The sequence below is a fragment of the Ammodytes marinus genome, assembly GCF_949987685.1.
Source record: "Ammodytes marinus genome assembly, chromosome: 2".
NCBI classification, from domain to species: Eukaryota; Metazoa; Chordata; class Actinopteri; order Uranoscopiformes; family Ammodytidae; genus Ammodytes; species Ammodytes marinus.
The window spans coordinates 26,278,460-26,306,455 of NC_137231.1; the positions used below are offsets into that span (position 1 = coordinate 26,278,460).

The 27,996-nt window shown below is 39.7% G+C and overlaps 1 protein-coding gene across 1 annotated transcript in view; it reads left to right on the forward strand.

Moving 5' to 3' along the window:
• aacs (acetoacetyl-CoA synthetase) overlaps positions 1 to 20,619 on the forward strand; it is a 35,167-nt gene extending 14,548 nt beyond the window's left edge. Inside the window, exons 10-18 of the mRNA XM_080046065.1 lie at positions 1,740 to 1,864; positions 8,954 to 9,018; positions 11,536 to 11,658; positions 14,932 to 15,045; positions 16,049 to 16,174; positions 16,398 to 16,467; positions 16,834 to 16,892; positions 17,327 to 17,529; positions 17,640 to 20,619. Coding sequence (XP_079902191.1) covers positions 1,740 to 1,864; positions 8,954 to 9,018; positions 11,536 to 11,658; positions 14,932 to 15,045; positions 16,049 to 16,174; positions 16,398 to 16,467; positions 16,834 to 16,892; positions 17,327 to 17,529; positions 17,640 to 17,777 — 1,023 coding nt within the window. The 3' untranslated portion in view covers positions 17,778 to 20,619. The remainder of the gene's footprint in view (positions 1 to 1,739; positions 1,865 to 8,953; positions 9,019 to 11,535; positions 11,659 to 14,931; positions 15,046 to 16,048; positions 16,175 to 16,397; positions 16,468 to 16,833; positions 16,893 to 17,326; positions 17,530 to 17,639) is intronic.
• The last annotated feature ends 7,377 nt before the right edge of the window (positions 20,620 to 27,996 follow it).

Below are 27,996 nucleotides of genomic sequence, written 5' to 3' on the forward strand. Positions count from 1 at the left end.
ACTTTTCAACTGCTTTCTCAATGTCAGGCGTAGAATGTTAAGTATTATGGGCTGTTTTTTAATCATGAGACACACACACACACATAGGCATACACGAACAGGTCCTTTCTAATGAGCAGCACTGTGCTCTGAAGGTCTGGGCTGTGCATACATGTTGGCCGTTCCTCGAAGATTCTTGCTCATTTTGATGATAAACACCAGTTTGTGTTGATTAAAGCTGCAACTTTTGGGTGGTGTGTGGGGCGCATTTGTGCCGATTATTAAGGGCTGTTATTCAATATCGGCCTCTTCTGTCTGGAGTTGCGGGTATGTTTGATGCAAATGTTGCTTATTTTAATTATCGATTAATCCTTTTAATTTTTTTTCGTTCGATTCGTTATTAATTCTAGATTATGTTCAAATATGCCCATCACAGGTAGCCCACAATGACATCAACACATTTCTTGTTTTATGATATATACAAGAGGAATGACGCAACTCCTCATATTTCCATAGTAACCAGGGGATATTTGGCATTTTGCCTGACAAATAACTAAATGATTAATTTATGATTGGAATAGTTGATTGATCTTCTGTCAATCCACTAATTGATTAGCTGTCTCGCCTTGAATTGAAATTGTATAAGTGCCATATATTTTATAGTATATGCTAGGGGTGGGAACCTCTTGGCACCTCACGATTCCGATTGCGAGGTCAACGATTCGATTCAAAATCGATTCTCGATGCAATTTTGTTTTTACGTACATACCCATGTGTGATTTTCAAAAATATATTTATATACACATCTGAGTTTGCTACTCAGAGTTTGATATTCACTTCCTACTTTTGTGATGATCATTAAATACAATCAACAGATGAATTACCTTCTCTAATATTGTATTAGAGAAAAAGCTTTTCTTGTCACAAATATGACTTTCTATGACCAGTGCAATAATCAATGCAGCTTTCAACACAATATGGAAGTATGTAAAAACTAAACCGATTCAGTTCAGTTTAATTTTCTTTCTACTCTTGTGAATCATGTTTCTATAGGATTTCTATTCTATTATTTTCTATGTCATTTCAACACATTGTGCAAAAAGTATGGCTTGGAATTCAGCTCTCATACAAAAACGTAAACAGACACAAAGCCAGTGCAGGTCATATTGGTTTGCTGCTCTCTGCCCTTTTTTCGCCACTTTTAACAACTCGCACTTGTTTGGTGTGAATGTGCAGTGGCGCAGGAAATACTAATATTAAATACTAGTTAAAAAAAAATATATATATATATATATATAATATATAATATATATTATACTATATTATATTATACTATAATATATATATATTTTAAATCGATTATTAACTTTTATGAATCGATTCGGAATCGTTGGAGAGAGAATCGCAATTAATCGGAAAATCGATTATTTTTCCCACCCCTAGTTGCATAGTGTGTCCTGTATTATCTCTGCAAGCAGCTGACATTACCATTCATGTGCATAGTATACATATTGGGGATGATACCAAAGCTGCAGCTCAGCATGCAGTACAACAAGAAAGATTTGAACCCAAGAAACACAACTCTCAGTCTGCAGGAGTTGTCCACTTTGCTAACTGTGTAGCCTTGCTAATCAGAAGTGAATGTTTGTACCAGATAAACTGACTATTAGGGTTTGTACCTGTGTGTGTGTGTGTGTGTGTGTGTGTGTGTGTGTGTGTGTGTGTATGTGTTTGTGCGCACGCGTGTGTACTGTCCTTAGACGGGCTGGATGATGTGGAACTGGCTGGTGTCTGCTTTGGCAGTGGGAGCCTCAGTGGTTTTATATGACGGTTCACCACTAATGCCCACACCCAATGTACTGTGGAACCTGACAGACCAGCTGGGGTGAGTTAGACGCACACAACACACACAACATACACACACACACACACACACATGAGGCTGACAAAATGGAGTGACAATGTCTAAAATGTTACATTCAGTTGTTGGATTATGATTTACTATTTCAAACCCCTAATTAAAATAAGAATGAAGTCAATTCTATGCAGCATCTGTAATAAATGGAAACAGACAATCCACAGTATACTTCATTACTCTCAATCTTACTCTCTCTACAAGGTTGAGAGATGATTAATGGAATAATGATTGAGTGCAGTGCAGCCCCATCCCTTGTTGCATTTTCAGCACAAATGGTGCTGACACAAGACTGCTATAAGAGCAAGTGAGTTTTTTTTTAAATATAGTATTTGGGTTAATAAAGAGAAGACAATGAGGAAAAGGGCAGATGGATATGCAGACAGGAAGAGAGAAAGGCTTTCCTTGAAGACTTTTGTTTTTAACCACATAATTGGTAATGCGTTTGCCTTATGTGCTCACACACACAAACACAAAAGCAGGGCTATGAATAAAGATGTCTGCTGCTTATAATTTGCATTGAGAACGAGACCTTCTGCAACTGATCCTCCAATAAACATTTATTATTTACCTATTCATTTATTACTTCTTATTCAAATGGGAGAAGAAAAGAAAAAATTAGCTGAAATGGCACAATGTGGACATCTTATGTAAATACATGTCTGATTTTCATCTTTCAAAAATATATTCCTGTTCCCCAAATGTATGTTCGTGGTAGAAATGTATTTCACAATTACAGGGATAAAAAGTTTTTTTTTTTAAATCAATATTGAAAAAAATATTTGAAAGACAGTTTCGTCCTGTGATTCACAAATAAGATAGTGTATACATCCACACCCACCATCTGCACTGTATATAACCTATGAACCCATTTCTAGTCATAAATTCCAGAAATATTTCATACACTGTAGGTTCACAAACAACGGAGCTCAAGGATATCAAGTACATATCCTCTTAGTAAATGTCCTGATACCCTCTCCCATTACTACTGCATCAACAGCAGATGCTAAACCCACTATTGATTTTCTATTGTCTTTTGAAGACGGCAAGAACAATGGAAAATGGTCAAGGATAAAAGTGTGTGAGTGTATGTGTGCATTAATTGGTTCAAATGTAATGGGTAAGATTGAGAGCATTATCCATGTGCCTTTTTTAATAATTTTTTCTTTTATACTTCTTAGTACATGTGTGTAAATGTGTGCAAACTTTGCTTTGAGAAAGTCAAACTTTTTTTTCTTTTCATTTACATATACCTCTGTCATATTATTTTCAGCCTTTAAATATATTCACTCATCCATTCTTTTTTATTCTTAAGGCTATGATTCTAAAACAAAATTAGACATAAAAATACAACTAGCGCCTACACCTTCACTGTGCACACTTTTTAAATAACACAAATGAGCAGGGAGAAAACACATCTGATTGTGTTCATATGGGACACAAGGGGACTTTTAGAGGTGGCACAATATCATGGGAAGACACAAGTGGGTGCTATTATGTGTGACATAGTGTGCATAATTATTTTAAAAACATCACCGTCACCAAATAGAACTGTGTGATCTGCGGACTATTTGACCTATCACAAATAGAACGTATTCAAAGGGATGGAGAAAATTGTATCCCTCTTAGAAAAAGGAATCTGCACCTGATGTGCCCTTGAGCAGCCTTACTACTAGAACCAACGTTAGGGGATTGCGGCAGCTCTTAGGTGCGGGTACACTCAGTCAGCCTGTGTTTGAATTATGAGAAAAATGCACTGTAGTCAGCAAAAGTAGGACTCTTTTGAAGGCAGTGATACCACAGACATGTCGTAAGTGCAGCAGAGTTGGCATATTGCCTACAGCAAGGAAAGGAGTAATAGGGAGACATTTTTGACACAGATTGGGAGTGGAGGAAACTATATTGCGAAAGTGCCAAGAAAAAAAAGGGACTTCTACTGCAGAAAAATGTGTTGGGTTAGTTGATCCTAAAGCTAATGAGCTCCTTTCACAATTTTACTAGTCATTTGATTGATCAAAGATATTAGGATCGTCTGGTTCCCTGGTCAAATATTGCTGTGTTTATTCCAAGGTGTATGTTTGGTTAACATCTACATTATTGGTTGGCGTGTAGTAGCTTTCTGATGAGATTAATGTCCTTGTGTTACACCACACCACACCACACCGAGTGAACAAAGTTAGAATACTGTTGGCAAAGACTCACATAAAGGAATTGGATGGAGAGATGCCAGTATGAGACGAAGACGAATAGAACCTTTTTAAACTGTGAGGAGATTTTTGAACCAATTAAATGCTGATGTTGCCACCGCGGACATGTTTTCCAGAGCCCGGCCGGCCCTGTGGAAAAAGAACCCTCTGGTAGGGGCTGACATGACATTCTTTACACCCTCATCTTCTGAATTGAGCTTGGACATTTTAATTGGGGCTAAATCTGTCAGAGCCTTGGAGTTTCTTAAACTTACACTGAGGACTTCCCCTTGTGCCTTGAATTATTTTGGTTAGTTATGGAATTGTAATAGACTACTTTGCTGTGGAACCCCATTGCACCCCACTGTTACACTAAGATGTTGTACATCATAGTTTTTAACAGTAACACGGAAGTCAATGAATATACTAAAGACAGTGATAAGCTGTAACTCGGGGTTGCTCTTTTTCATTGCATGCAGCCCTAACCTCTAAATGCTGTGACAACGTTCCCTGTCGATGTCATGTAGGGAAGGAAGATCTATTGAGACTCTATTCTAAACCAGGGCTGTAGGGAAAGAAAGAGAAGCAGCATTCCTGGGGTACAGCAAGCCAAAAGGTTACAACATTTCTACTTGTGACAGGTTCCATGTATTCCACCAGACTTTGGAGGCTCCTCTCATTCCTCTGAGGATCTCTTCTTGTCTCCTCCATCTCCTGTCCGTAACCGTATGGTGTCGAGCTGATAATGTCAGGAAAGATCCATTTTATGCTTTTGTAGCGACTATGGAGATATTCTCTTTTTGCCAGTGCCCAGCAAAATTCTTCGTTTTCTACTCTTTTCGAGGAGATGATTACTACAGATACAGTGTTAAGCAGATTGCATCTTTGCCAGCTCAACTGCAGTTTTTAAACATGTAGGCATGACGATTTAAGGAATCTTCTCGTCTTCAAACTGTGTCTAATTGTCGTGAACTGGAGAATCAAGTCTAAATGAAGTCCTTCACAAAGATTATTCATTCCCAAACTGAACAACAATATTTGTTTTGAAAGCGCTAAATGCAGCGTATCGATTTTTAAATAAAAGTAAATAAATAAATAGAACGACAGCATTTATTTTCAGCCATATCGGCCTCTATGCTATGCCTTTTTGATTGTCTGCCACTGGAAAGATTGTAGCTCAAAAGGAGATTGCCTTTTAGCAAAAAAAATAAATATAGGGTCACAGTAAAAGATGACAGGGTGAAGTGCTGATGGAAAAATTATTCATAACATGTCCGCCTTTCCTGTAAAGCAGGGCTATTCAATAGGCACAATTAATGTACTAGCACGCGCGATGTGTGCTTTTGCATGGTCATAACTGCGCGAAAGGCCGCAATCTGCAGTAAATAAATGTGCACATGTGTCTCCAAGCGTTTCTCTATCAGCTGCTCTGTGTATGCAGCTTTGCGCGCACGATTGTACCGCAGTGTAAGTGTATGGTCCATTATTTGTATTTAGTGTGTCTGCATAATATTGCATCAGTAGAACTTTGCTTTGAACTGTCAGCATGTTTGCACAAAATTTGTACCTTCACATAGCAAACAAAATTGCACAACTGTAAAGTCAGTGTCTGTAGTTTTTTTGTATTCAAATAAGCAGTTGTTTATTTCTGTACTGTGCATTGGCATCTTTGAGCAAAATACAGCCAAAATTTTCGGCGCGGCGCCTCCTATGACCCTGGACAGTGACCCCTTGACAAACACATTTTTGGGGGGAAACACTTAAGGTGTTGCACTTAGAGTAGCCTACATTTATTTATAGATTTTTTGATAAGCTGTTGCACTCTTAGTAAACCTAGGCCTACCTGTATTTTGATAAGCTGTTGCACTTAGAGTACATTTATTTCTATATATTTTGATAAGCTGTTGAAGAGTTAACCTATTGTGTTTTCCTGAACTGATAAGATTGTTAAACACTTAAACCACAGGCAGCCTATGTTAATCAAATAGGGATTTTTTTGATAAGCTGGTGAACTCTATTTGATAAAATAAAGACAATATATGCACTCCTATGTCGTTGTAGTGTTTTACAGTATATGTAGCTATTGATGTGATGCTCATAAATTTTAGGCATTTTTTTCTGGCCCCTCATTTTGGATAATTTCCACCAACCGGCCCCCATTCAAAACTAATTGAATAGCCCTGCTGTAAAGCAATTGCATTCAGAATCTCATCAATGGGAGGAAGCAACAGGGTTCAGGAAATTATTTAAATTTTAGAGTCAATGGTACTAAAAATACTGTTCAGATAATATGTAGGTCTCTTTATCATCCTGAACAATTCCTCTTGTATACATGGCATTAACACCAAGATACCCTAATCAAATTGTTTATTTTTTATATTTGTAAATCTGTAAAAAATTACACCAATTAGCGGGTCAATTTTTATATTACAACTCTCCCTGAAGTGGAGGACAAGTGCGACTTGATTTTCTCCATCACGACACACACACATGAAGAGGCCACATTAACATAATGACTGCTTCGAGGTGCTCTAGTGTCTGATTGGCTTTGAGTGTCTCTTATTGACTCATTACCTTCCAGTAACATGCCTCCCTTGAAACAGACACACAGGTACATGTACAGATGTAGACACTCACTCTGCCAGACAGTGACTCACAGCTTCTCCTCCGCCACCTGCCATCCTAAACATCCAATTAGCAGCCACACCTGGCCACCTGCCTCCAATCAGAAGAGAGCGAACTTCTCCCTGGTAGCCAGCAACCAACAAATCCAGATGGGGAAGGAAAGGGGGGGGGGGGGGGGGTCAGAGATGATGGATAGAATGGATAGTGACTGTGTGTGTCCAGATGACAAATGGGGTCTTTATGTTTGAGTTTAAGTGTGTCACCTGCTCTGGTGGCTGGGAGTGTGAGATACAGGTATAGACTATATCCATCTACCAAGCCATACCAAATATACAAAATACTGTGCATATACAGTGTACACACATTAATAACTTTATGGTGTGTACACACAGTAAAATATTGTCTTTCTTTTTTTCATAGTTCAACTTATTTTATACGTTTAAGTGATTCAAAGGAACATTCATTTTAGTAGATTTCTAGCGGCCTGTCCTAAAGATATTTGCGAGCGTATGCCAGCGCCGCGTGTATTTCTTTAAGAAGCTAGAGAAAGAGACCGCAGGATGCATCACGATGAAGGAAGGGATTTATAATAACATACTCAGTTATGTGATTTCAGATTTCACAATAAGACACCTTTCTTGTGGGAAAAGGCAATGTGGACGGGATGTGTGTCTATATGTGTGCACAATGCATTATGCCTTGCACTTACTGTATAATTACTTCCATTCCATCTCAGATGTTACTTTAGACCTTTAGCCTTTCAGCCCATCGCCCTTCACTCACCCTGTCAACCACCTCTATTACCACTGATCAATTTGAACCTCTCAGGACAAATCACCTCTTGTCGCTGCTGCCAATTCCTGGTTATTGACCAATCAAGAATCAGACAGTTGTTTTGTGTCCCACAGACGGATTCCTTTTATCTGTTTTGAGTGACAGACATGGTAACCTTAGTGATTGGAGGTTTTGATTGATTTTGTGTCAACAAAAATATCTTGAAAAGACGAACAAGACGCAGTCTGAGACAGCAACACACTCATTCACAGAGGCAGGCTTTAAAGGGCCCTTTGTTTTCAATATACAACTGCAGGGGAACACAGAAGTGACATTTTGTCACTTCTTTCCTGCCACATGTTGTCCAACTGTTGTCAGCTGTCAGGGTGACTTCCATTCACACAGAAGAAAGCCATCTTCTGAAGTCATTTCATTGCAGGATGGTTGTGTGCAAACATGCCGTCAATACACTCTCCTCTGAACTATTTCCTTCTGGAACATTTACAAAGGAGACGTTTGGTCCTCTCATGCTCCACTTTGTTTTTATTTGTTCAGTTGAAAGTCAATTCGCAATCAGATTTTCTTATCTATCATTGAAGGGGGTGACTGAGCACACACGCTCTGTTTTCAGCAACACCTTGCATTACATTTACACAGTGGCACGCTCTCCTCTCCTGGGAGCCTCCTAGTACAAGCAGGCTACTGAGCAGCTCCACTGGAGCAGATGGGATTAAGGGCAAAGGCTGATGGGAAACTGTTGCCTCTTTCTAGTATTTCTAGATTTACCACACCTATGTAAAAAAGATGCTTCGTCATGCATAGATTCATTCATGCATCGCTATCAGTGCCTCTTTCATTAGCTGCTTCGCTACCAGCATCCAATTATATTTGTACAGGTGTAGAAGGCCTTATAAAGCTCTCACTTCTCACTTTTACATTGGCCTGTACAATCCCCTCACCCACTCAACCTCCTCTCAATGTGAAAAACCGTTTTTGTTGTCAACTAATGTCTGATGTTCATCAATTTGTTCCATGGGGTCAAATTCTTCACCTTTACTCCCACTTGCAAATGTAAGACATTGTATTGGATGTCATATGGCTTTGTCTTTGTATTTGTCAGGGATGCAAACTGGTATTGATTTTGGGTGCAATCACTTGTCCACCAGTGGCAGCATTTCTCTCCTATTCATATTTTTCTTTTTGTCTCAGGCAGCCAAATCGAGAAGTGTCCAACTAAATGCTTTTGTTTGTAGCTTTGTGTCTACTGACCATTTTATATTATTTTTACGATTCTCCTAGCCGGCTAGATGGAGTCAACTGAAACATGTGGCTTACTTGCCAAATAAATAGCTTTCTTGATGCAAAACTGGCAGGGTCAGACACTTTCAAATGCTACACGTGGATTTTGCTTTAAATAAATAAATAAATAAATGTATATTACCCCTCATTTTGTCTATCGTTTTTGTTTTTCCAGCATCACTATCTTTGGTACCGGGGCCAAGTGGCTTTCTGTGCTACAGGAGAAGAACCTGAAACCTGGTGAGTTGTGGTCACTGTCATAAACGTGTGTACACACACCTTCATGCTGCAGACACACATGAACGCACACAGATAACAAGCAGAAACTCTGAGAGAATTTACACACACACACACACACACACACACACACACACACACACACACACACACACACACACACACACACACACACACACACACACGCACGTACACACACACATCTACTCTCCGAGAGTGGAATCTGGAACAATAATAACAGCAGCTGGACACGATAATGATTAGAATAGTGATGCTGTTTGACTCTTAATGTATTTTGTGCCATTAGCTGTGCCAATCAACAGTTCGCTCGCCCTGTGTTCTGGGGTTTGACACTGAATCCAATGGGTGAAAGTGCTGTTATGATAATTCATGTGTGTCATCATGGGTAGTATCACCAACTAATTGCTTTTAGTATCACTGCTCTGGAAGGACAGAACAGGGACTCTACACATAATCAGAGTTGTGTCAGGGCTTATTAGCCTTCCTGCTACCCTTCATACTGGCCGTTAGCGCGCTGCTATTTGTGTGACAAATAATGCCACTTAAAAGTATTGCTGCTTTGCTGTGGCCTTAAAAGTACATAGTGCCTATTATAGAACAAAGCATGGGGCACATTTTCCTAATAGTTAGGCTCCTATCCTCAATATGGTGTAACTTCAACCCACTGAGCATTATTTGTTTAGATGATATTTTGACAATAATACCTAGTTAAAACACTAATGATAGTGCAGTTATTTTGGTGGCAAAATAACATTGAGGTACCCCTTAAATTAGTTACATAAGCTGGCTTTTGGCTTATATAGCTACAGCATATGTTTGAAAAGGATGCTTTGTTGTGTCCTTCCTTGTCTTCATCCACTCAAATTAGCACTTTTAACTGATGTTTATTGGTTGCTGTGTGTCTCAGATCCCAGTGCGCTTTTATAATCACCACAAATCTTTATTCATGATGCTTGCTTTGTGTGTACAATGCGTTCCAAATTATAATGCAAATTAGATTTTCTTTCTCATATTACCTTTATCCGAACGACCCCGTCTGTGCTCTGAATCAGCCACAAAACTCTTCACAGTATGATGATCACACTTAAGTTTTCGTGAAATATCTAATGTTTTCATACCATGTCCAAGGCATTGCACTATTTGACGCTTTTAGGCAGCAGAGAGATCCTTTTTCTTTCCCATATTGCTTGAAACATGTGGCCTGCTTAATAATGTGGAACGTCCTTGTTAAGTAGATTTCCTTTGATTGGGCTTATTTAGCAAACTGATTATCACAGGTGTATGAGATTGATTTCAATGATCCAAAGCGCCCTGAGACACAATACCATCCATGAGTTTAAATTAAATACAAAAAATGTAATGTTTATGACACTTAATTCCAATTTGCATAATAATTTGGAACACAGTGTATATGTGTGTGTGTGTGTGTGTCTGTCTGCACCTTGTACATCAGCTAAACACATTCCCAATTTACACAGGAATCGACCAAAAAAACAAAATGTCCCTGCCCTGTTGGTCTTTCTTTCTTTCCCAACCTTTCCAGTCAGCCCTCCGCTTAATCAATGTACAGTAGCACTGTGTGTGTGTGTGTGTGTGTGTGTGTGTGTGTGTGTGTGTGTGTGTGTGTGTGTGTGTGTGTGTGTGTGTGTGTGTGTGTGTGTGTGTGTGTGTGTGTGTGTGTGTGTGTGTGTGTGTGTGTGTGTGTGTGTGTGTGTGTGTGTGTGTGTGTGTGTGTGTGTGTGTGTGTGTGTGTGTGTGTGTGTGTGTGTGTGTGTGTGTGTGTGTGTGTGTGGGGAAGCTTATTAGAGAACGAGTTCCCGGCACGGAGAGGTGTGTGTGTGTGTGTGTGTGTGTGCATGCCCCCAGTGGGCTGGGAAGGGGGAGCTTCTTCCCTGGTTGCCCCAGCGGATGGGCCCTTTTCCCTGGGCTGACATTTGGACCGGACACCTGGAGGCATGGAGGGGGGTAGAAAGAGTTCCTACTGTGTGTGTGTGTGTGTGTGTGTGTGTGTGTGTGCGCTTTTTGGGTTAGGGTCGGTTGCTGGAAGCTTATTAGTTTGCCTGGTGTTCTTGGCTTGTGTGTGTGTGTGTGTGGTAGATGAAAGCTTGAACGCTGTGTCACAACATGGTGGCAGAACTGTATTAACACAACATGTAGGTGCATGGAACCACAGCTGTGCACGGCTGCAAGCTCATGTGTGTGTGTGTGCTACATTAGCCCGCCTTTAAACCAAGCCACCATACAAAAACATCTCACTATTATGGATACAAATAGGCTAAAATGAGTAGTTTTCAGATAACCTCATTTAGATCCCAAACATCTACTCAAAAGTGCATGTAAACAAGAATAACGATAAAAAAGACCAAACATTCAATGGCAATTATTGATACGTTGATAGTGCACATTATATCTTGTAACAATGTTTGATTATTCTTTTTTTTTGTCCCTTTTTAAAACATTTATTTAGTAATTTGTTGTTTCCATTCCTTCCCTCCCCAGCGGAGACACACGACCTGCAGTCTCTTCACACTATCCTGTCCACTGGATCTCCTCTCAAACCTCAGAGCTACGACTATGTCTACCGCTGTATCAAGAGCAACGTTCTGCTGGGCTCCATCTCAGGTGACTCAACCGTGTTTTTATTTTAATTTTTTTTTAATATCTCAGTTCCGTCGTAGGGCACAAACAGCAGCAGCTTTTCCCCAAATGTTGTTGCTGTACACAACGTTAACACGACTTCAACAAAAATCAAAGTAAAGCAGAAAAGCATCCGCAACACAAACACAAAAGGACTGACGCACACAGGGGAAATTGGAAAAAAAACATGAGTTGTAAATGATGGTATGTTTTCCTCACCACTCAGAATACCATGACACACACACACACACACACACACACACACACACACTCACACACACACACACACACACACACACACACACACACACACACACAGCCCTCTCAGCCGATTGTTATTTTTGACAGGGCAATAGAATGCTATCTGTCGCTCTCTGTGAGTCCTGAAATGTTTAACATTTAGCACAGTCTCCGTGACTGACGTATTGTGGACACACGCACACACTTATTGAGTAGCGAATAGGAGCATCACTCTTAAAATAAAACAGACTCATACCACACACACACACACACACACACACATACACACACACACACACACACAATCACATGCAAGTAGAAGGACTTGACAAACAAATCTAACAGCAGAATACAAAAAAATTGTAGTACCCAGTAAAATCTGCATAGAGGTGTGTGAGGTATTTTAGTAGCAGCCTGGTGTCATTAGCATTTGCTTAAAGCAAGGTAAACACAGTGGCACACATTGTTTCCTGCACGTTAAATGGCATACTGTATTACCCAAATTGTGTGTACGCTTACTGGATTTCACCTCCTGGTGTAGATATTCTGGCTAACCTGGTGGTTTGTTTATAGTCTGTCTGATTGTTTCACCAGTCATTCCATGTTGTCTCATGTAAGACTTCAATGAGTACAATGTTATCTTAATTGATAGGTCAATGTAAAGCTACAAAATGGACACCCAATTTGTTATAAATTGGAATTGTACTTCAAGATAACATATTTAAAGTGTTTTAGGTAAGAGATTAAATCTGCATGTGTGATTAGGGATTTTAGGGTGTGTGTGTGTGTGTGTGTGTGTGTGTGTGCACTCATGCGCGTGTCTGTGTGTAGTCTTGAGAACAGCAGGTCCTGCCCCAGTCAGCTTCCCCCTTTGTCGCCAAGGGCAACAGCAGGCTGCAAGCCTGTTGGCTGCCAACCGACCTAACCTTGACCCCCCAAGTCAACACATCCTCGGAACACACACACACACACTGTGCATGTGTGTGTTCCTAGGATTTATCACAGCATATGTGACTGACTGGTGGTCACAGTGACATATGTGATGGGCCCCTTTGCCGATCTCACCCTGTGAGACCGTGTGTGAGTCTGTGTGTAGGTAGGTGTACTGAGGTGAATGAGTTATGGTGAATATTTTTATACAGTTTATAAATTATTTTTCTTTCCCTTTGTGTGTGTGTGTGTGTGTGTGTGTGTGTGCGCGCGTGTGTGTTCGGTGTGCGCCAGCATCCTGTCAGTAGGGATGTCAGTCCCCCGTTGCTCCTCATTGGGGGATTTTAACACTTCCCCTGCTGGATCACCCCCATCCTAATATACCTCCGTCTGACTGTCCATATGTCACTCTCTTCTCTTCTCTACTTGACTTTCTTTTCTCTCCATCTTATCATCTCTTGTTTTTTCAGGAAGGAAGGAAACTATCAAAACCCCTCATCTTTTTTTCAGTTTCCATTAGGCTGTGTTGTGGGGTTTCCTGTTTTGGCATGTATATTTGTGTGTGCAGAAGTATTGAGTTTGTGAAGGCTTTTGTAACTAGTGTTCTTTTTATAATTCATTTTTGAATACATGAATGCATGCAGGGGTCAGCTGTAGTTAAAAAATAAATCTCAGTCGGTGGCTTTGTCCGACCCCAAACTGTGCAAGAGGATGTTCAAAGCACTCACACCCACGCATATGTAGGCAGACTTGCATGTCTCTCTCTCTCTCTCTCTCTCTCTCTCTCAAGCACACACCTTCTCGGAAGTTCAACAAAATGTTATTCACTGTTTAGAATAGTCATTGCTGTTGTGACAAGTTACCCTCTCCACAATACATACACACTAAATAGCTGATGTTTTAAGGCATCCCAAGAAAGCAGCAGTGGCTTAAAATATATTAATATATATATAGCCTATATTTGTTTTTGTGTGTGTGTGTGTGTGTGTGTGTGTGTGTACCCATTAAAGTGAGTGTAATAATAAAATAATTGCTCGTCTTCCCACCATAAGCGTGTGTGTTTAATCAGAAGACAAAGTCTCCACTTCCTCCTGGGAGCCAATTAAAGCTCAATAAAGAACCTGCCAGAGAGAGAGAGAGAGAGAGAGTGTAAAGAATAGCGAGAGAGGAGGAAGAAGTGTTACTGTAGAAGGGCATAGAGCAGTTAAGAGGAAGGGAACAAGATGGATGGATAGAGTCTATGATATAGCGAGCAAACGAAACGGAGGTAGAGATAGAACAATAGGAAGTGAGATGAATAGGAGGTGTCAGAAATAGTATATGATTGGAAGGTAGAAAGAGACAAATGGATGGTGCGGCAGAGGAATATTGTGTGTGTGTGTGTGTGTGTGTGTGTGTGTGTGTGTGTTCATGACAGTTTTAGGAATGAGCTGCAACAGTGTAGAGCTCCTATGTAGGTCAATGGAGGTGGAACAGGGCGCAAACACTGCCAGTTTGTTTGTGTCCAAAAACTAGATTGATGCCAACACTCCATGTCTCTGGTTGGTGGTAACAATGGGCACTGTTATAGTGTCTGTTTGGCTAGTCTGATTCGGAGGGAAATTTAGATATTTTTTTCGCCTTTGTTATCTATTTAATCTGTTTCGGTTTCACAGTGCACAAATGAAGGCGAACCAAAAAAAAAAAAAACCTGATAAAACAGTCACTCATTCACAATTTTTGTTTTTAGATTCATCATTTATGGATTTTACCAAGCCAATTCGACAGTCATTTTGTGGTATCTGCGTTTAATATGTCCTCTAAGTATGTGATATGAACCCAAAAAAACAAGCTAAAAGAGACTCAAAAGAAGCTCTGTGGAACTGCAGAGTTTGTCACATACAGCTTTTCAAATCATGCATCATTCTATTTGTTGCGAACATAATTTTTTTTTATTGATTAGTAGAGCTTTAAGGAAAAAATACATAGTTGGTGAGAAGGTTGAATGTAAACAAAATTGTGATGAATTTGACAATCAACCAACCAAATGACTAAATCTCTCCCTCTCTGTGTGTGTGTGTGTGTCTCTCTCTTTATCTCTCTGTCCAGGCGGCACAGACATAGTGTCTTGTTTCATGGGTCAGAACCCAACAGTTCCAGTGTATCGGGGCGAGATCCAAACGAGAAACCTCGGCATGGCTATCGAATCTTGGAGCCTTGACGGTAAGACAGTGTTCATGTTCGGAGTGGCTGAATATCTTTAAAACATGTAACACTATTGCTTTTTTCCCCTTATTTGGCCAAAACTCTAACAAGGGATTCTACACAGACAATAGGGTCTAGGAATAATGTAGATGTTGTAAGGCAGTCGCTAGTTTAAATTCTAGGACAATGTATCAAAAAAAACTGCCGAGATGTCCTTTAGCAAACGTCCCACCTGCTTCTGGAGCTGCATGGTGACTTAACAGAACAACACTGTAGTTAAACTTGGTTGTTCCCATATGTGGACAAACTATATTTGTACTCGTTGGCATGAATCTAAAGGTATTCATTGCTGAGAGATTGAGAGAGAAATTAGTGAAGCTTCCCTGGGTAAAATACAGGTCGAAGCTAAAGGGAAAAACAATTGTTATTTCATCTTACTGGGAGTCTTCATAGCCCTCTATGTTTTTCTCATTGATTTTAGTCCCTTGTTCCCCAGCTGCCGATCTCTGCTACAGGCTTTGCTGGTGTGTCTCCACCGCCTCAAAGGAGAGTGGACGGAGGGATAATTTAAAGGCATTATTTCTAGGAAGAGTTCATGATTATTTTAGTCGTGTCTCTAAGCCGATAACACCGTCCTGAGGGAGGGGGGTAAGGTCTGTGTGAAACCACACACTGAATACTATCTGGTTTCTTTGAGTCTGGGATAGACACATTAGCAGGTGATTTTCTTTATTTATCTGAAAAGGATTGATGTGTGTTTGTGTTTATGGGTCTGTGCCCAAGTGTACGTGTGTGTTGTGTGGCACAGGATTATTACAGCCTTTAACTTGTGTGTGTGTGTGTGTGTGTGTGTGTGTGTGTGTGTGTGTGTGTGTGTGTGTGTGTGTGTGTGTGTGTGTGTGTGTGTGTGTGTGTGTGTGTGTGTGTGTGTGTGTGTGTGTGTGTGTGTGTGTGTGTGTGTGTGTGTGTGTGTGTGTGTGTGTGTGTGTGTGTGTGTGTGTGTGTGTGTGTGTGTGTACAGGTAAGCCTGTATTGGGAGAGAGCGGGGAGCTTGTTTGCCTGAAGCCCATCCCCTGCCAGCCAACACACTTTTGGAATGACGATAATGGGAGCAAATACAATAAAGCGTACTTTTCCACATTTCCTGGTAAGTGCCCAAACAGCGTCTATTAATACAAGCTAACAAACAGTACATTAACAAAACGAACCCAGAAAAGAAAATCACTTGTATAAAATAGCCCTAATAAATACAGCCTAACTTGTTTTTTAATTGTGTTACATTTGTTTCTCATGGGTGTTTTTCTATGACCAAAATGTTCTGCGAAATAAAATAACGTATATTAAATCCGATATTGTTATTTTCTCCCTAGGGGTGTGGGCGCATGGAGACTACTGTAAAATCAACCCAAAGACGGGAGGCATCGTCATGCTGGGCAGAAGGTCAGCAATTAACTGAATGTTTTAATAATAATAGTTTTTTTGACTGCAGTTTGTAATGATACATTTTAAAAACGAGAGACTAAACCTTTGAATATATTTGGTTTTTAAAGAAATGAAACAAATTTATAATGGCCCTTTGTGGTCCTGCCACATTATATTGTTATAAATATTGGTAACCTGTATCGACTTTTCAGCTGCTTGATGGCACAGTACAAATAAAGCTTCCAAAAACTGAAATAGTGTCCCGGTGCGACCAGATTTCTTTCCCTCTCCACTGCGCAGTGTGTTATACGATGTGTGACGAGACATATTCTCAATTTCCGACACTGGAGTTTTGAATTTTGAACTTGTGTTTTTTTTCTGCAGTGACGGAACATTGAACCCCAACGGAGTTCGGTTTGGCAGCTCAGAGATCTACAACATTGGTGAGTCTTGAACATAACAGGTGGAGGTGGCAGGGAAGGGGTATACTGTAAGAAAGGATGAAATAGCAGTTTTGACAGCTTAAATTTACGCCATGGTCCTCTTTATGTTGGCGGGAAAAAACATTTATTTTCATCCCAAAATACTCAAATACTTTTGTTTAAGTTTGTTCACTTATTGTTCATTATTTGTTCAGCCAAAGGCACATATCAACAGGAATGCAGTGTTTCTGTACTCACTTTTGAAGTTGTAAGTGGTGAACCATTTTTCTCTGTTCTCCCCCATTTACTCAAACTCTTCAAACACTTCTTTTCTCTATTCTTCTCTCTTTACCCCTCGACTCCCTCTTGTCGTACTCCTCTATTTTCCGTCTTGTCTCCTTGTCCTCTGCTGTGCCCTCTATCTCTCTCTCTTTCTTTCCTTTTCCACTGTGTAGTGGAGGCGTTCGAGGACGTGTCAGACAGCCTGTGCGTTCCTCAGTACAACGCTGACGGAGAGGAGAGAGTCATTTTGTTCTTGAAGATGGCGCCCGGGAAGCCCTTCTGTCCTGAGCTGGTGGCCAAGATCAAAGGAGCCATTAGAAAAGCACTGTCCGCCCGACACATCCCTGCTCTGATGCTGGAGACCACAGCCATTCCTGTAAGAGAAAAAGATGAATATCAGTCCCATACGAAAAATATCATCTGGTCACACAAAGCTTAGATGACTTTTCGCTTTACTGATAGTGTTTTCCTTTCATTCCATTGCAGTACACCATCAGTGGCAAAAAGGTGGAGGTAGCGGTGAAACAGGTGTTAGCCGGCCGGGAGGTGGCTCAAAGAGGGGCCTTCTCCAACCCTGATTCACTGGACCTCTACAAGAACATTCCTGAGCTGCAAAACTACTAGAGATATGGCTTCACCACAACGGAGCTGGAGAGAGCACCTGCAGAAGAGAACCAAGAAATCCGCTTAGTTTTTTCAATTAACTTTATTTAGGGGTCTACAGGTACAGGGAGACATGCGAAGTGATTTTGCAATGTTAGTTTACAAAAAGTACCCTGAATTTTGTACAGGGCATTACAAAAGTAAGAAGAAAAAAAAAAGAAAGCGTACAGTACGTCAAAATAATGCATAAGGGTACACATAATATGTATATATCATGAAAAGTCAATGGTGTCCGTAATGTTTAAAAACATTAGGTAAACTGCCCCCATAGGCTTTCAAATCAAGTGGTCAAGCCGCTGCTCTTTGTTCGACCATGTTGTGCAAGTAAATGTTGAACTGGATTCGGCTTTGGATGTTATGCGATGTGCACAGTAGCGCTCACGCTTTTCCCAGACACCGACATTTGAGAACTGGAAGTTTTCACATTAAGCGCTTTTTTGTTGGCTTCACAGTCAGATCGCTATTAGCCGGTGAAGAAGCGTATCTATCTATCTCTCTCTCTCTCTCTGTGTCCCCGGCTTTAACCCCGCTGTTGGTTCTGAGTGGGTCCCAGACTGAAAAATAGCCCATTCGAAGTGTGCAGATAATCACACACAAACACCTGGGATTAACACCTCAGCTTTGGCTCACATCACCATATCATTGTTACGTGGTGTCTGTGTGTGTGTGTTGTGCTTTATTAAATGTACATATAATGAATATATATTTTTGAACTGTGAAATAACATTAACATTATAATATGCATTTGAAGATAGTGACTCAAACCCGTTAACCAAAATGAGTCTCAGATTTGGAGGGTCGCTACATTTTATGAGTTGTAGTTTGAATAAATTAATCTGTTATTGTTTTTTTTACTGAATCATTGTCCCAAACCTATAAAGTAATTATTTCTTGTGTATTATACGCCCACATATTAACCCTCAATATACTTAGCAACCCTTGATTCGATTTCATTCCACCACAAGACATCATGGCATGCGTTGATTTAGCTCTTTGAAAGAAATGTTTTTGAGTTGCATTGGCAGTCATTTACCAAACTACTGTATTGTACAAATAAGTCACTCAAGATCAACTTTTAATTTTACCACAAAAACCTTTTTTTCTTATGTTCCATGTTTGTCATGACTCTAGAAAACCCCTCTTCTCCTAAAATAGCTACTCTACGGTCTGTTTTAACTTGGTACAAGAAGAATAACTGAATTATTTATTTAAAATGTTCCTATTACTGTGTTACAAAGCCTTAAGGCTAATTCATGCTTTTAAAGAAGGACTACAGTGGTTTAGGTTAGTCGCTATTAACACTACTGAACAACATGGAAGTGTGAAAACAAAAACGCTTATCACCTGGGTGTCAATTTTATGTTGGGAGAAAAATGCGGTACAATTAGGGAGCACTTTTCTTTCTGGACTGTGTGTAGCTTTTAAAGATTCTTCTTGTCTGGCTTTTGATACAGCCTCTGACACTCGTTTCAAGTCTTAAACCTGTTTTTAAAGGTGCTAATGTAAACAAATCAATCGGGGAAATGCCGCAGTCAATCTTTAATATTCATATTCTCTTCTAAGATGGAATCAATTTCCCTCTTTAAAAGGTACCCTGTAGAGATTTCGACCACAAGTAGCACTATGGAGCAATGCTTTGATCAGTGGGGCCCCATTTTGTTTGTATATCCGGTGGACACGGGATACATATTACTGCCAATGGTGTTACACTATTCCAATGACATGCAGTTAGCAGTAATGCGCCAGGAAATTAAACGAGGTTTTTTTTGTTATGCCACACAATTATTTTCTTTGAGAAACACTGACTATAAAAGTTTGTTTTCCCTTTTTTAATGTAAAAGACGGATAGGTTCTGTTTTTCCATTTTCTCATCATTAGCCAACCGTACACTTTGCACTTTAGAACTCTACATGTGACATTGTCAACGGTGACATCTGCTAAAACAGCAGAGCTACTGTTCCATTCTCTAGTTTGTATTCAGTTCATGCAGGTTTTATTTTTTCCTGCACCAAACTTCTGTTTAAAAAGGCTAATAGCCCTCAAATACAATTCTGGGTTTGTCGCATGTAAATAAGTTGGTTGTACTTGGTTCTTGGAATCTTCGATGTCCGCGTTAAGTGAATCTGCAATGTAATTTTTTACTTATTTCAATGTGGCAGTTTGTGTCAAGTGTCTTTGGATCCTTTCTACAGTAGCCTATTTGCTCTCTTACACAGAAGCATAGTGATGATGGTCATTGTCTGGCTCTAGCTTTTGCTGGAAGCTGTGACAGAGTTTGTCAGGGGAATGGTTTGCATTTAAAAAAAAACGAAAGGTAATTCCTGCACCAAGGGAAATTTTGCTGCAAACACGGGTGCATTATCTGGTTGACAACTGCCAGCTACCTAATAAAGTAAAGCCAGTCTGAGAATGAAAAGCTCAAACTTCAACACCAGCCTTTAATACCCTTTGCAGATAACAGCTGGTGCATCCACATTGCTTTGATAAACTTAAGAGACCCTGTATCCCAAGCTTGCTGGACACACCAAACATGTAGTGATTACACATGAGTTTGATTCAGCATTTAGGTTTGAACAGCTTTACTAAGAAATACCAGTAGTTCAAAATGTCAAAAGTCCATTGATATTAAACAAGAATGTTTTGACTGATATTCCATCCTTGCTTCTTTGTCTGTGGTGTATAGTTTCACCGTTTGGGTTGCACCATTAACTGCCAATAACATACTATCACTAAATGAGCATTGGTGCTACAGCCTGCAGCTTGTAATGTCTTATCCACCTCAGCTAGTGAACCTCTGCTTTATAGGGTGAAGAATAAACAACTGTCAGGCTTGTGGAAAAGAGTTTGTATTTGAGTCATTTGTGTGTGGCTGTATGTTGGTGTGTAGCAGAAAGTCCTTTTGACAGACGTCTACTTCAGGAATACACTTGGCACGGAGAAAACTCCCTGTAACCTTTTAGAAGTGTGAACGCTCAGACCTGCCCGTCAGCCGAACTTCAAAACATAACAGAGAGGAAAATGTAAAAAATAAGAGTGAGTGAGACTTGGTTGGAGTCCAGTTCTTCTGAAATGGTCACACCATTTTTTTATTCCTTCCCTATTTTCAGTCCTTCAAACATCAGAAACTGTTTAGTTGGCATCCTGTCAGTTTGTAGAAGAGAGCGAAGGGAGGGCTACAGACATGAGCACTGTTGGGGTGAATGTAGGCATGTTGACAAATGAAAAGCTGAAGTGTTCACCAAATTCACAAATAATCACCATCTGATGAACATGAATGGTAAGTGCCGTGCATTGTCCCCCAGAGAGGTTGTCTGTTTATGCATGATTCATCCCAGTAGTCTCGTAAAAAAGCACATCACAAACCAGAAAATGACGTTAACGGCTTGATCATACACCGAGTATACTTACAGGGGTTGACAGTTAATTCACTCTCGATTCAATCCATTTGAAATGTAAATTAATACCACGCAGGCTGATGATAGACTTTTAATTCTCAGTTATTTTGTTGTAGACTGACCTGTGTTGCTTGACTGCATTGGAATGAGATTGACTCTGACTCTCTTCCCACAGGTCAATGTATTATGTAACTACTAGTCAGAACCAGAAAGGAACATTAGGTTTCAGTCACTGGATGGATCTAAAGTTGAAAGGCGAAGACAGCTTTGTGTAATCCAGTCAACCAAGGCAAACACGCTGAAAACATATTATCTTCAGGGGTGCAACTTCAAATTAATAGTTTTCGCCCGGTGGCTTAATTGGACACCAGTTGCCAAGAGAAAGTGTGCTATGAATGAATATTTTGTCAAATAAAAAATAAAAATCCAGTGTTAATATAGCCTAGGCCCTGTAAACAGGCCCCTTTATTTACATATCCTTTTTTTACAGACCAGTTTACAGAGCCTTGGCTGTGTATTAACGGCAGAATTGTTTTCAGTGTACACACATGGACAGGTAGATGAACGTGAGGACTGATTTTGACAAAAAAAAAAAAAAAAAAAAACTACAAGCATTCTCCAGAATCCACTCCACCAGATACATTTAGGCCTACAGTTTTTTTTCGATTGCACAACTGGAACGACAAGTGCAAAACTCTAACTACACTATGCACAGCAGCGGTTCATGTGGACCAAACTCTAGATTGTTTTTCATTGCTTAAACACAATTTTCAAAACTACACACTTATCTCATGACCACAGCCTTCACAACACTGTGGATTTATAGCACTTTGTTCAAATGCTAAGACACTGCTGTCACAACTGTAAATCACACATTCAAAACAGAATGGATTTCAGCCTGGTGCATTTCAAACACTGCTGATAGCAATTTTAACTGAAACACTAAGAAGGTGCCTTGTTTTAGACTTGTTAGTGAACATACTGTATATACAGTATAGGGAAAGCTCAGAAATAGGAAGACAACCTGTTGGAGGGAGAAGAGAAGCAGTGAGACTGGATGTGTGGAGGAAGACCTAGAAGACATTGAGCTGTAATTTCTGATGAAATACAGTAAGGGTACAGTAAGTACACTGATAGACCCTGTTGTGAATCATGGTCTCTCAAGAGTTGCACCCTTACAGTAAATGACAACATTACAGGAATTGATTTCTGTATCACAATTATAGAATATTTACACAGATACATACTACATTTGGAAATGTTATCAATAAAATATACAGAATATGTATCTATTGAAGCAATTTCTGATTTTAATTTATTTTTGTTATCTAAAAAAATGGTTTGTTATAAAATAAACTATTTCATGTGAGAGAATTTCACTCATTCATCAAAGAAAATATAACGCAATTCATGTGAAGTAACTCAAATTATTCAAACTGTAAAGATTAAAGATCTCCTATTATACTACTTTTCTGGTCTTAATTTATTGTTAAAAACTGCTATAGAGCAACCTGACACGAATCACCTCACAAAAAAACATGTAGATTTTCGGGACACTCTTCCTCTCACCCTAGCGAGCACAGCAGTCTGCTCCACACACTGCTTTGAGCTTCTCCGCCCCTCCCCCCCCCTCCTGCAAACCCCACACTGTTGTGATTGGTTACCTTCCTTCCGGAACATTTCCAGCAGCGTGCGGGGAGATTTCTGAGAGAGGAAGATGGGGGCATGGCCGGAGCTTGCCTGAGCAGCATTACCATACATGGAAACATCCGAGAACGTGACGACACGATACCCGGAAATTTGAACCGATTTGAAAACGTGATTTCTCGACCAGCTGCCCTAGTGTTTAGTGCTCTGCATAGCCACCCCTGACGGTAAGCAGGGAATACATCTAAATGCATGTACGTAATTATTTGATAAGCTAGTATGGTTAAACATGACTATAAATCATTATAACAACGTTTATAGGTCATAAAAGTCTAAAAGTATCATAGGTCCTCTTTAAACGTTTGTCATTTGTGTATTGGGGTTTGATGCTAGTATTTGTACTCTGAGCATGTTCTGAGTGACAGTGTGTGTTATCCCAATGAGGACTGTTCATAGTGTTTGCTGCACTGAGCCTATATATTTTGCAGGTGAAGTGAACTGTTCAGCTCCAGTGACTGTTGGTAGTGCAGACTGTAGTTAGAGTTTTGCACATTGAGCGACAGTTGTGCCCACTGTGTTTTAGCGATCGGAAAAAAACGGTAAGCCAGAATCTTGAGGCCGTTGGTGGAACTGCCTCTTAAAACACCTCTGCTCTAGCTTCAAATGTATAGTTGATGGTTTCTCGGTTACATCTTTACAAACATGACATGTACTGTTTGTCGGAGTTTATACACTGTTAGGTTCACAAACATTTCATTGGGTTTCTTGAACTCTCGAAACCTCAGCGGTTCCCTAGTGGTTATATGATGAAGGTCCCAAAAAGCATTCGTTGAATCCTTCAACTTGAGCGAAGGTCTGTACAAATAACGAGGGCTCAGTTCACTTCCTCATTTATCTTGCTATCTCGAAAGCTGGAAACCTTTACTCCCCAGATTCGTGGAATGTGTTATCGTTCCTTCCTATTGTATTCCTATCTTCCATGTCCCCAATTATCCTCAGGTGATGGTGCGTTCAATGACGGCCACCCCCTCTCAGCTCAACCCAGGAGACTTGGTAAATCTAAATTGGTTCCCGAAGAGACTTTCTCCTGAAAGGCTGATCACAACATCAATAAAGAGCTTTCCGTGTGCTTTACTCTACTTCTTCTGTGCCACCGACGTCTTGCTGACAGGAATAGAGCAGGAGCGCGTTTAATCTTGGAAGGGAAAACAAAGCACGTCACCCACGCACTGTCGTATTTAAATTCCGGGGAACGAAGACTCCTTTTTTTTAATACTTTGGTCAAAGGAAAACAGGATCACCTAAGGGAGTTGACGAGATAGGGAAAGCTTTATTTATTCTACATACACACTTTGACTGTAATCCAATAGGTATCGCGCTGTGCAGGTGGGGTTCAACAGTTTCTGTCAGAGAGAGAGAGAAGATGGGAAGGAATCTATATAGTTTTTTTTGCTATAGGTCCCTGAGCTAGGTCCCAGCACTGGGTGGATGGGGTTTCCCTCTTACAAAATAAATGAAACATAAACATAACATTCCCACAACAGCTAGCCGCATTTCTTGCCAACTCTTTACTTTATGCTTAATGTACACCAGGGTCGTGGGTTTAGCAAAGGCAGTGCGGGTCTGTATTTTGATCCGGACTGAAATATCAGCTATAGGCTTATTGTTTGCTGGATTGCAATAATATGCTACTGACTTTGGTGACCCCCCTACCTTTACTGTAGAACTTCTATGAGGTTGACATTTTGCTTTTGGGTAGCTAGTGTCCTCCTTTAAATGAATTCTACTGATTGGTGATCTTCTGAATTTCCATACTTCAGGTCAATATTTTAAATGGTCCAGTAATTTGGTTTTTACTATACCTGCAAAACTAACAATGGTGTTTCATTCCACTTTACAATTGATAGCATGCTAATATCAAAACTAAGATGGCGAACATGAAGCCATTAACATGCTTAACATCATCATATGAATAATGTTTGGATCTTTGTGCTGCTTATGTCTAATTGATGATGCTGCATGGTATTAAGTATGCCTTTAATACGAAACAAAAAAGAGAGGGAGTAATAATAACCAGAGAAAGAAAGAGGTGCATACATGACAGTTCAGTTTATATTCAGTGGTACAGTGTCTTCAAAAACAAATATGCTTTGTGTTTCCCTTCCCATTTGATCCTCACAGGAACACACTGACACTGTCAACAATTTGTTTGGTTTGAGATTACTCCCTCTCCCCCCCCCCCCCCCCACTCTAGTATCTCTCGTAGTAATTCTTTCATATCCCCCACACGCAAATTAATTTAATTTTGTTTTATCTTGTCTTTCAATTGATTTTGACACAGGAAGCTGCTAAATGGGAAACAAATCTCTACTGAGACTCGCATTTGTAGGGAGGCCAGAATTGACTGTACATTTTTATCCATCTATGGCAGCAGAGGGAAACAATGGTTTTGTGTCCTCTGGAATGGCAATTGTGACTTTATGAAGCACAATTGTTTGCGCCGTTTAATCAATTTATATAAATGTGATAGATATTATTTGTGAAACTTTATACAGAGTCATTTGTACTAGTGTTTATTTGAAATGACATAAGCTGCCAAGAGGCAACCTATAATATGTCTATGCATCAGTGTCCTGTTTACTGATTATGTTGACTTTGCATTTAAGTTAAGATAAGTTAAAAAGTTCAAGAAAAAAAAATATTGTAAGTAATTCAAATACATTTTGTGATAATGAGTTTTTTTAAACAATACATGTATTTTCTTCCTCAAGTGAGTAAGGTAAGTACTGGGATGGGGTATTAAAGTTGAACAATTGTTCATTTACAGTAGTCTACACTTTCAAGTCGGGGTCCATGAGTTGGAATTTCTTTGTTTAAGGTAGGCCTATGTAAGGCTTTAAATCAAGTCTTTGACCCCAAACTGTTCCAACCCAACCAACACAAGATTGATTTCGCACTAGAGAGCTCCCAAAATGTGAGTGTCTAGTTTGAAGTGGTTGAAGGGAGAGCTCTCTTTTGTCACGGTTGTCACTGCTACAGCCATGTGTTCACAATGTCAATGTGAATTGTAAAGAGTACAGTAAATGGAGAGACGGTAGGGAAGATGCAGTTGAAAAGCATTGGCAGACACAAAATACCAAATATTGATGGAGTGATACATGCTGTGTTTGGCCATCATGATGGATCAGAGGAACAGTCCTGAGACGCAAACAAGTCAATAACTTCAACCTTGATATATACTTCAGCTTTGTTATGTGTAAACTCAAGCTGTCACTATAACTAAAGGTCATGTTACAGTGATTTTATAAAAAATAATAAAAAAAAAATTATAAAAGGACTTAACATGTGTAAATTATTTTGAAAACTAATTGCCCCCTCTCCGTAAGTTACCTGCCACATTGTCTTCTGCCTCCACATTATCCAATTTCTTTGTCGTCTTAATTCTCCTGCAACTGAAACAGAACATAAATACAATTCTACTTTAGAGTCCACAGTCCTGTTGACAAGTATGTACATTTCATCAGCTATTTGTATTGCATCTCAACAATACATTTTTCTTGCTGTCTCTTGACAGGTACCTGACGGAGAAATTTTTTCGATTTAAGAACCAAACATCTAAAGTATAAAACTGTCTGGAGAATAGAAACATTTGAAGACGCGATGAATGGCAGAAGCTTGCTGCCTTTGCACTCACATCCACACTTACTGTTGTGTTTTAAGCACATTACCAATATGTTTATGCTCTGATATAATAATAATATCACATTCCAACTAACCTGCCTGTTTGAAAACTGAAATTAAAACATTGGACATGCAGGAGTCTGGTATACTTTTACAAAATGAAACATCCTTCAGACATTTGTAGGAACGATGTTCCATGGATTAGATTTAGCCAAAGAAAAATACAATTGAGACTGTCCCTTCACAAAGATCTTCATTCCCTCTGTCATGTCTAATTTGTCACTTCAAATTGTTTCCTCCTTTTTTTGGTCAGAATATTTTGATTGTCTGTCACGATTCTGCAAATTTGCACTGAATAAGTTAGACTTTTGAAACATGATGTCGCAGTGGAAAAACAAGAAAGCAAACCAAAGGGAGAAGGGACAGGGAGAGAGTGAGAGGGTAAGAGATTAATCATATTTGAAGTCACAAATACGCCAGACGGGCTGAATGCCACGATTATTTAGATTTGTGTCCAATTCCTGCTGTCAATCTTGGCGTCTGTTTTTTTTTTGGAAGATTGCTCAGCCATAGGTGGCTCCCCGCTTTGTCGAGACAACTGATGCTCACTCCCTCTGTCACAGCTTGATACTTGTTCTGTGAGTGCACTGCCCACTGTGTATGCATGTGTGTGTGTGTGTGTGTGTGTGTGTGTGTGTGTGTGTGTGTGTGTGTGTGTGTGTGTTTGAGTGTGTATTTGTAGTTATTCTACTCTCCAGCTCTTGAAGTCATAAATTGACTTTTTCTAAAGTGTGAGTTTAACTCCCTGAAATCCTGGCTCTCATATGTGGCAGCAGGATCTAAGTGTGTGTAAGTGTAGAGACTGATTGGTTCAAATGTGTTTTTTCACACTTACACATTGGGTCTGACTCAGTTCTATGAAAAAATAGTAAATAGGTGGGTTGCATTTTGGCAATTTTATTAGCCAAAGAATAACACCTTGAACAACAAAGAAATTGAAATTATTATTTTGTATGTATTTGCTACACAATGATTGTGTAGCCCTTTTAAAAATGTGCATACATAAATGGTGGTGTGATTTATTCATGTTTACCTTTATGTATAACATGTAAATATAGATTATGTAGGCCTATATTATTTTTAAATTATTCAAAAAAAGAAAAAAAAGCAGCTAATTTGGCAGAGCAGTATCTTTTTTCTTACACGTAGGCCTAGTCACGTGGGCTTTCACATCACCTGTGAGGCTGTTAAGCTACTTTGAACGTGAGTGTGCACGCGGACGGCGCGTGACAGGAGAGAGATGGAAAATAGGGTTAAATAATTATTGCGGTAATGTTTCCCCGAGGACTGCCAAAGTTATTTACTCATATCCTAGAATGTATGCTAAATATTCTGCGAGAAAACACGCTTTTGTGACTAACAGAGACTTCCTACCTGAAGTTTCCTGTGGGTCCACA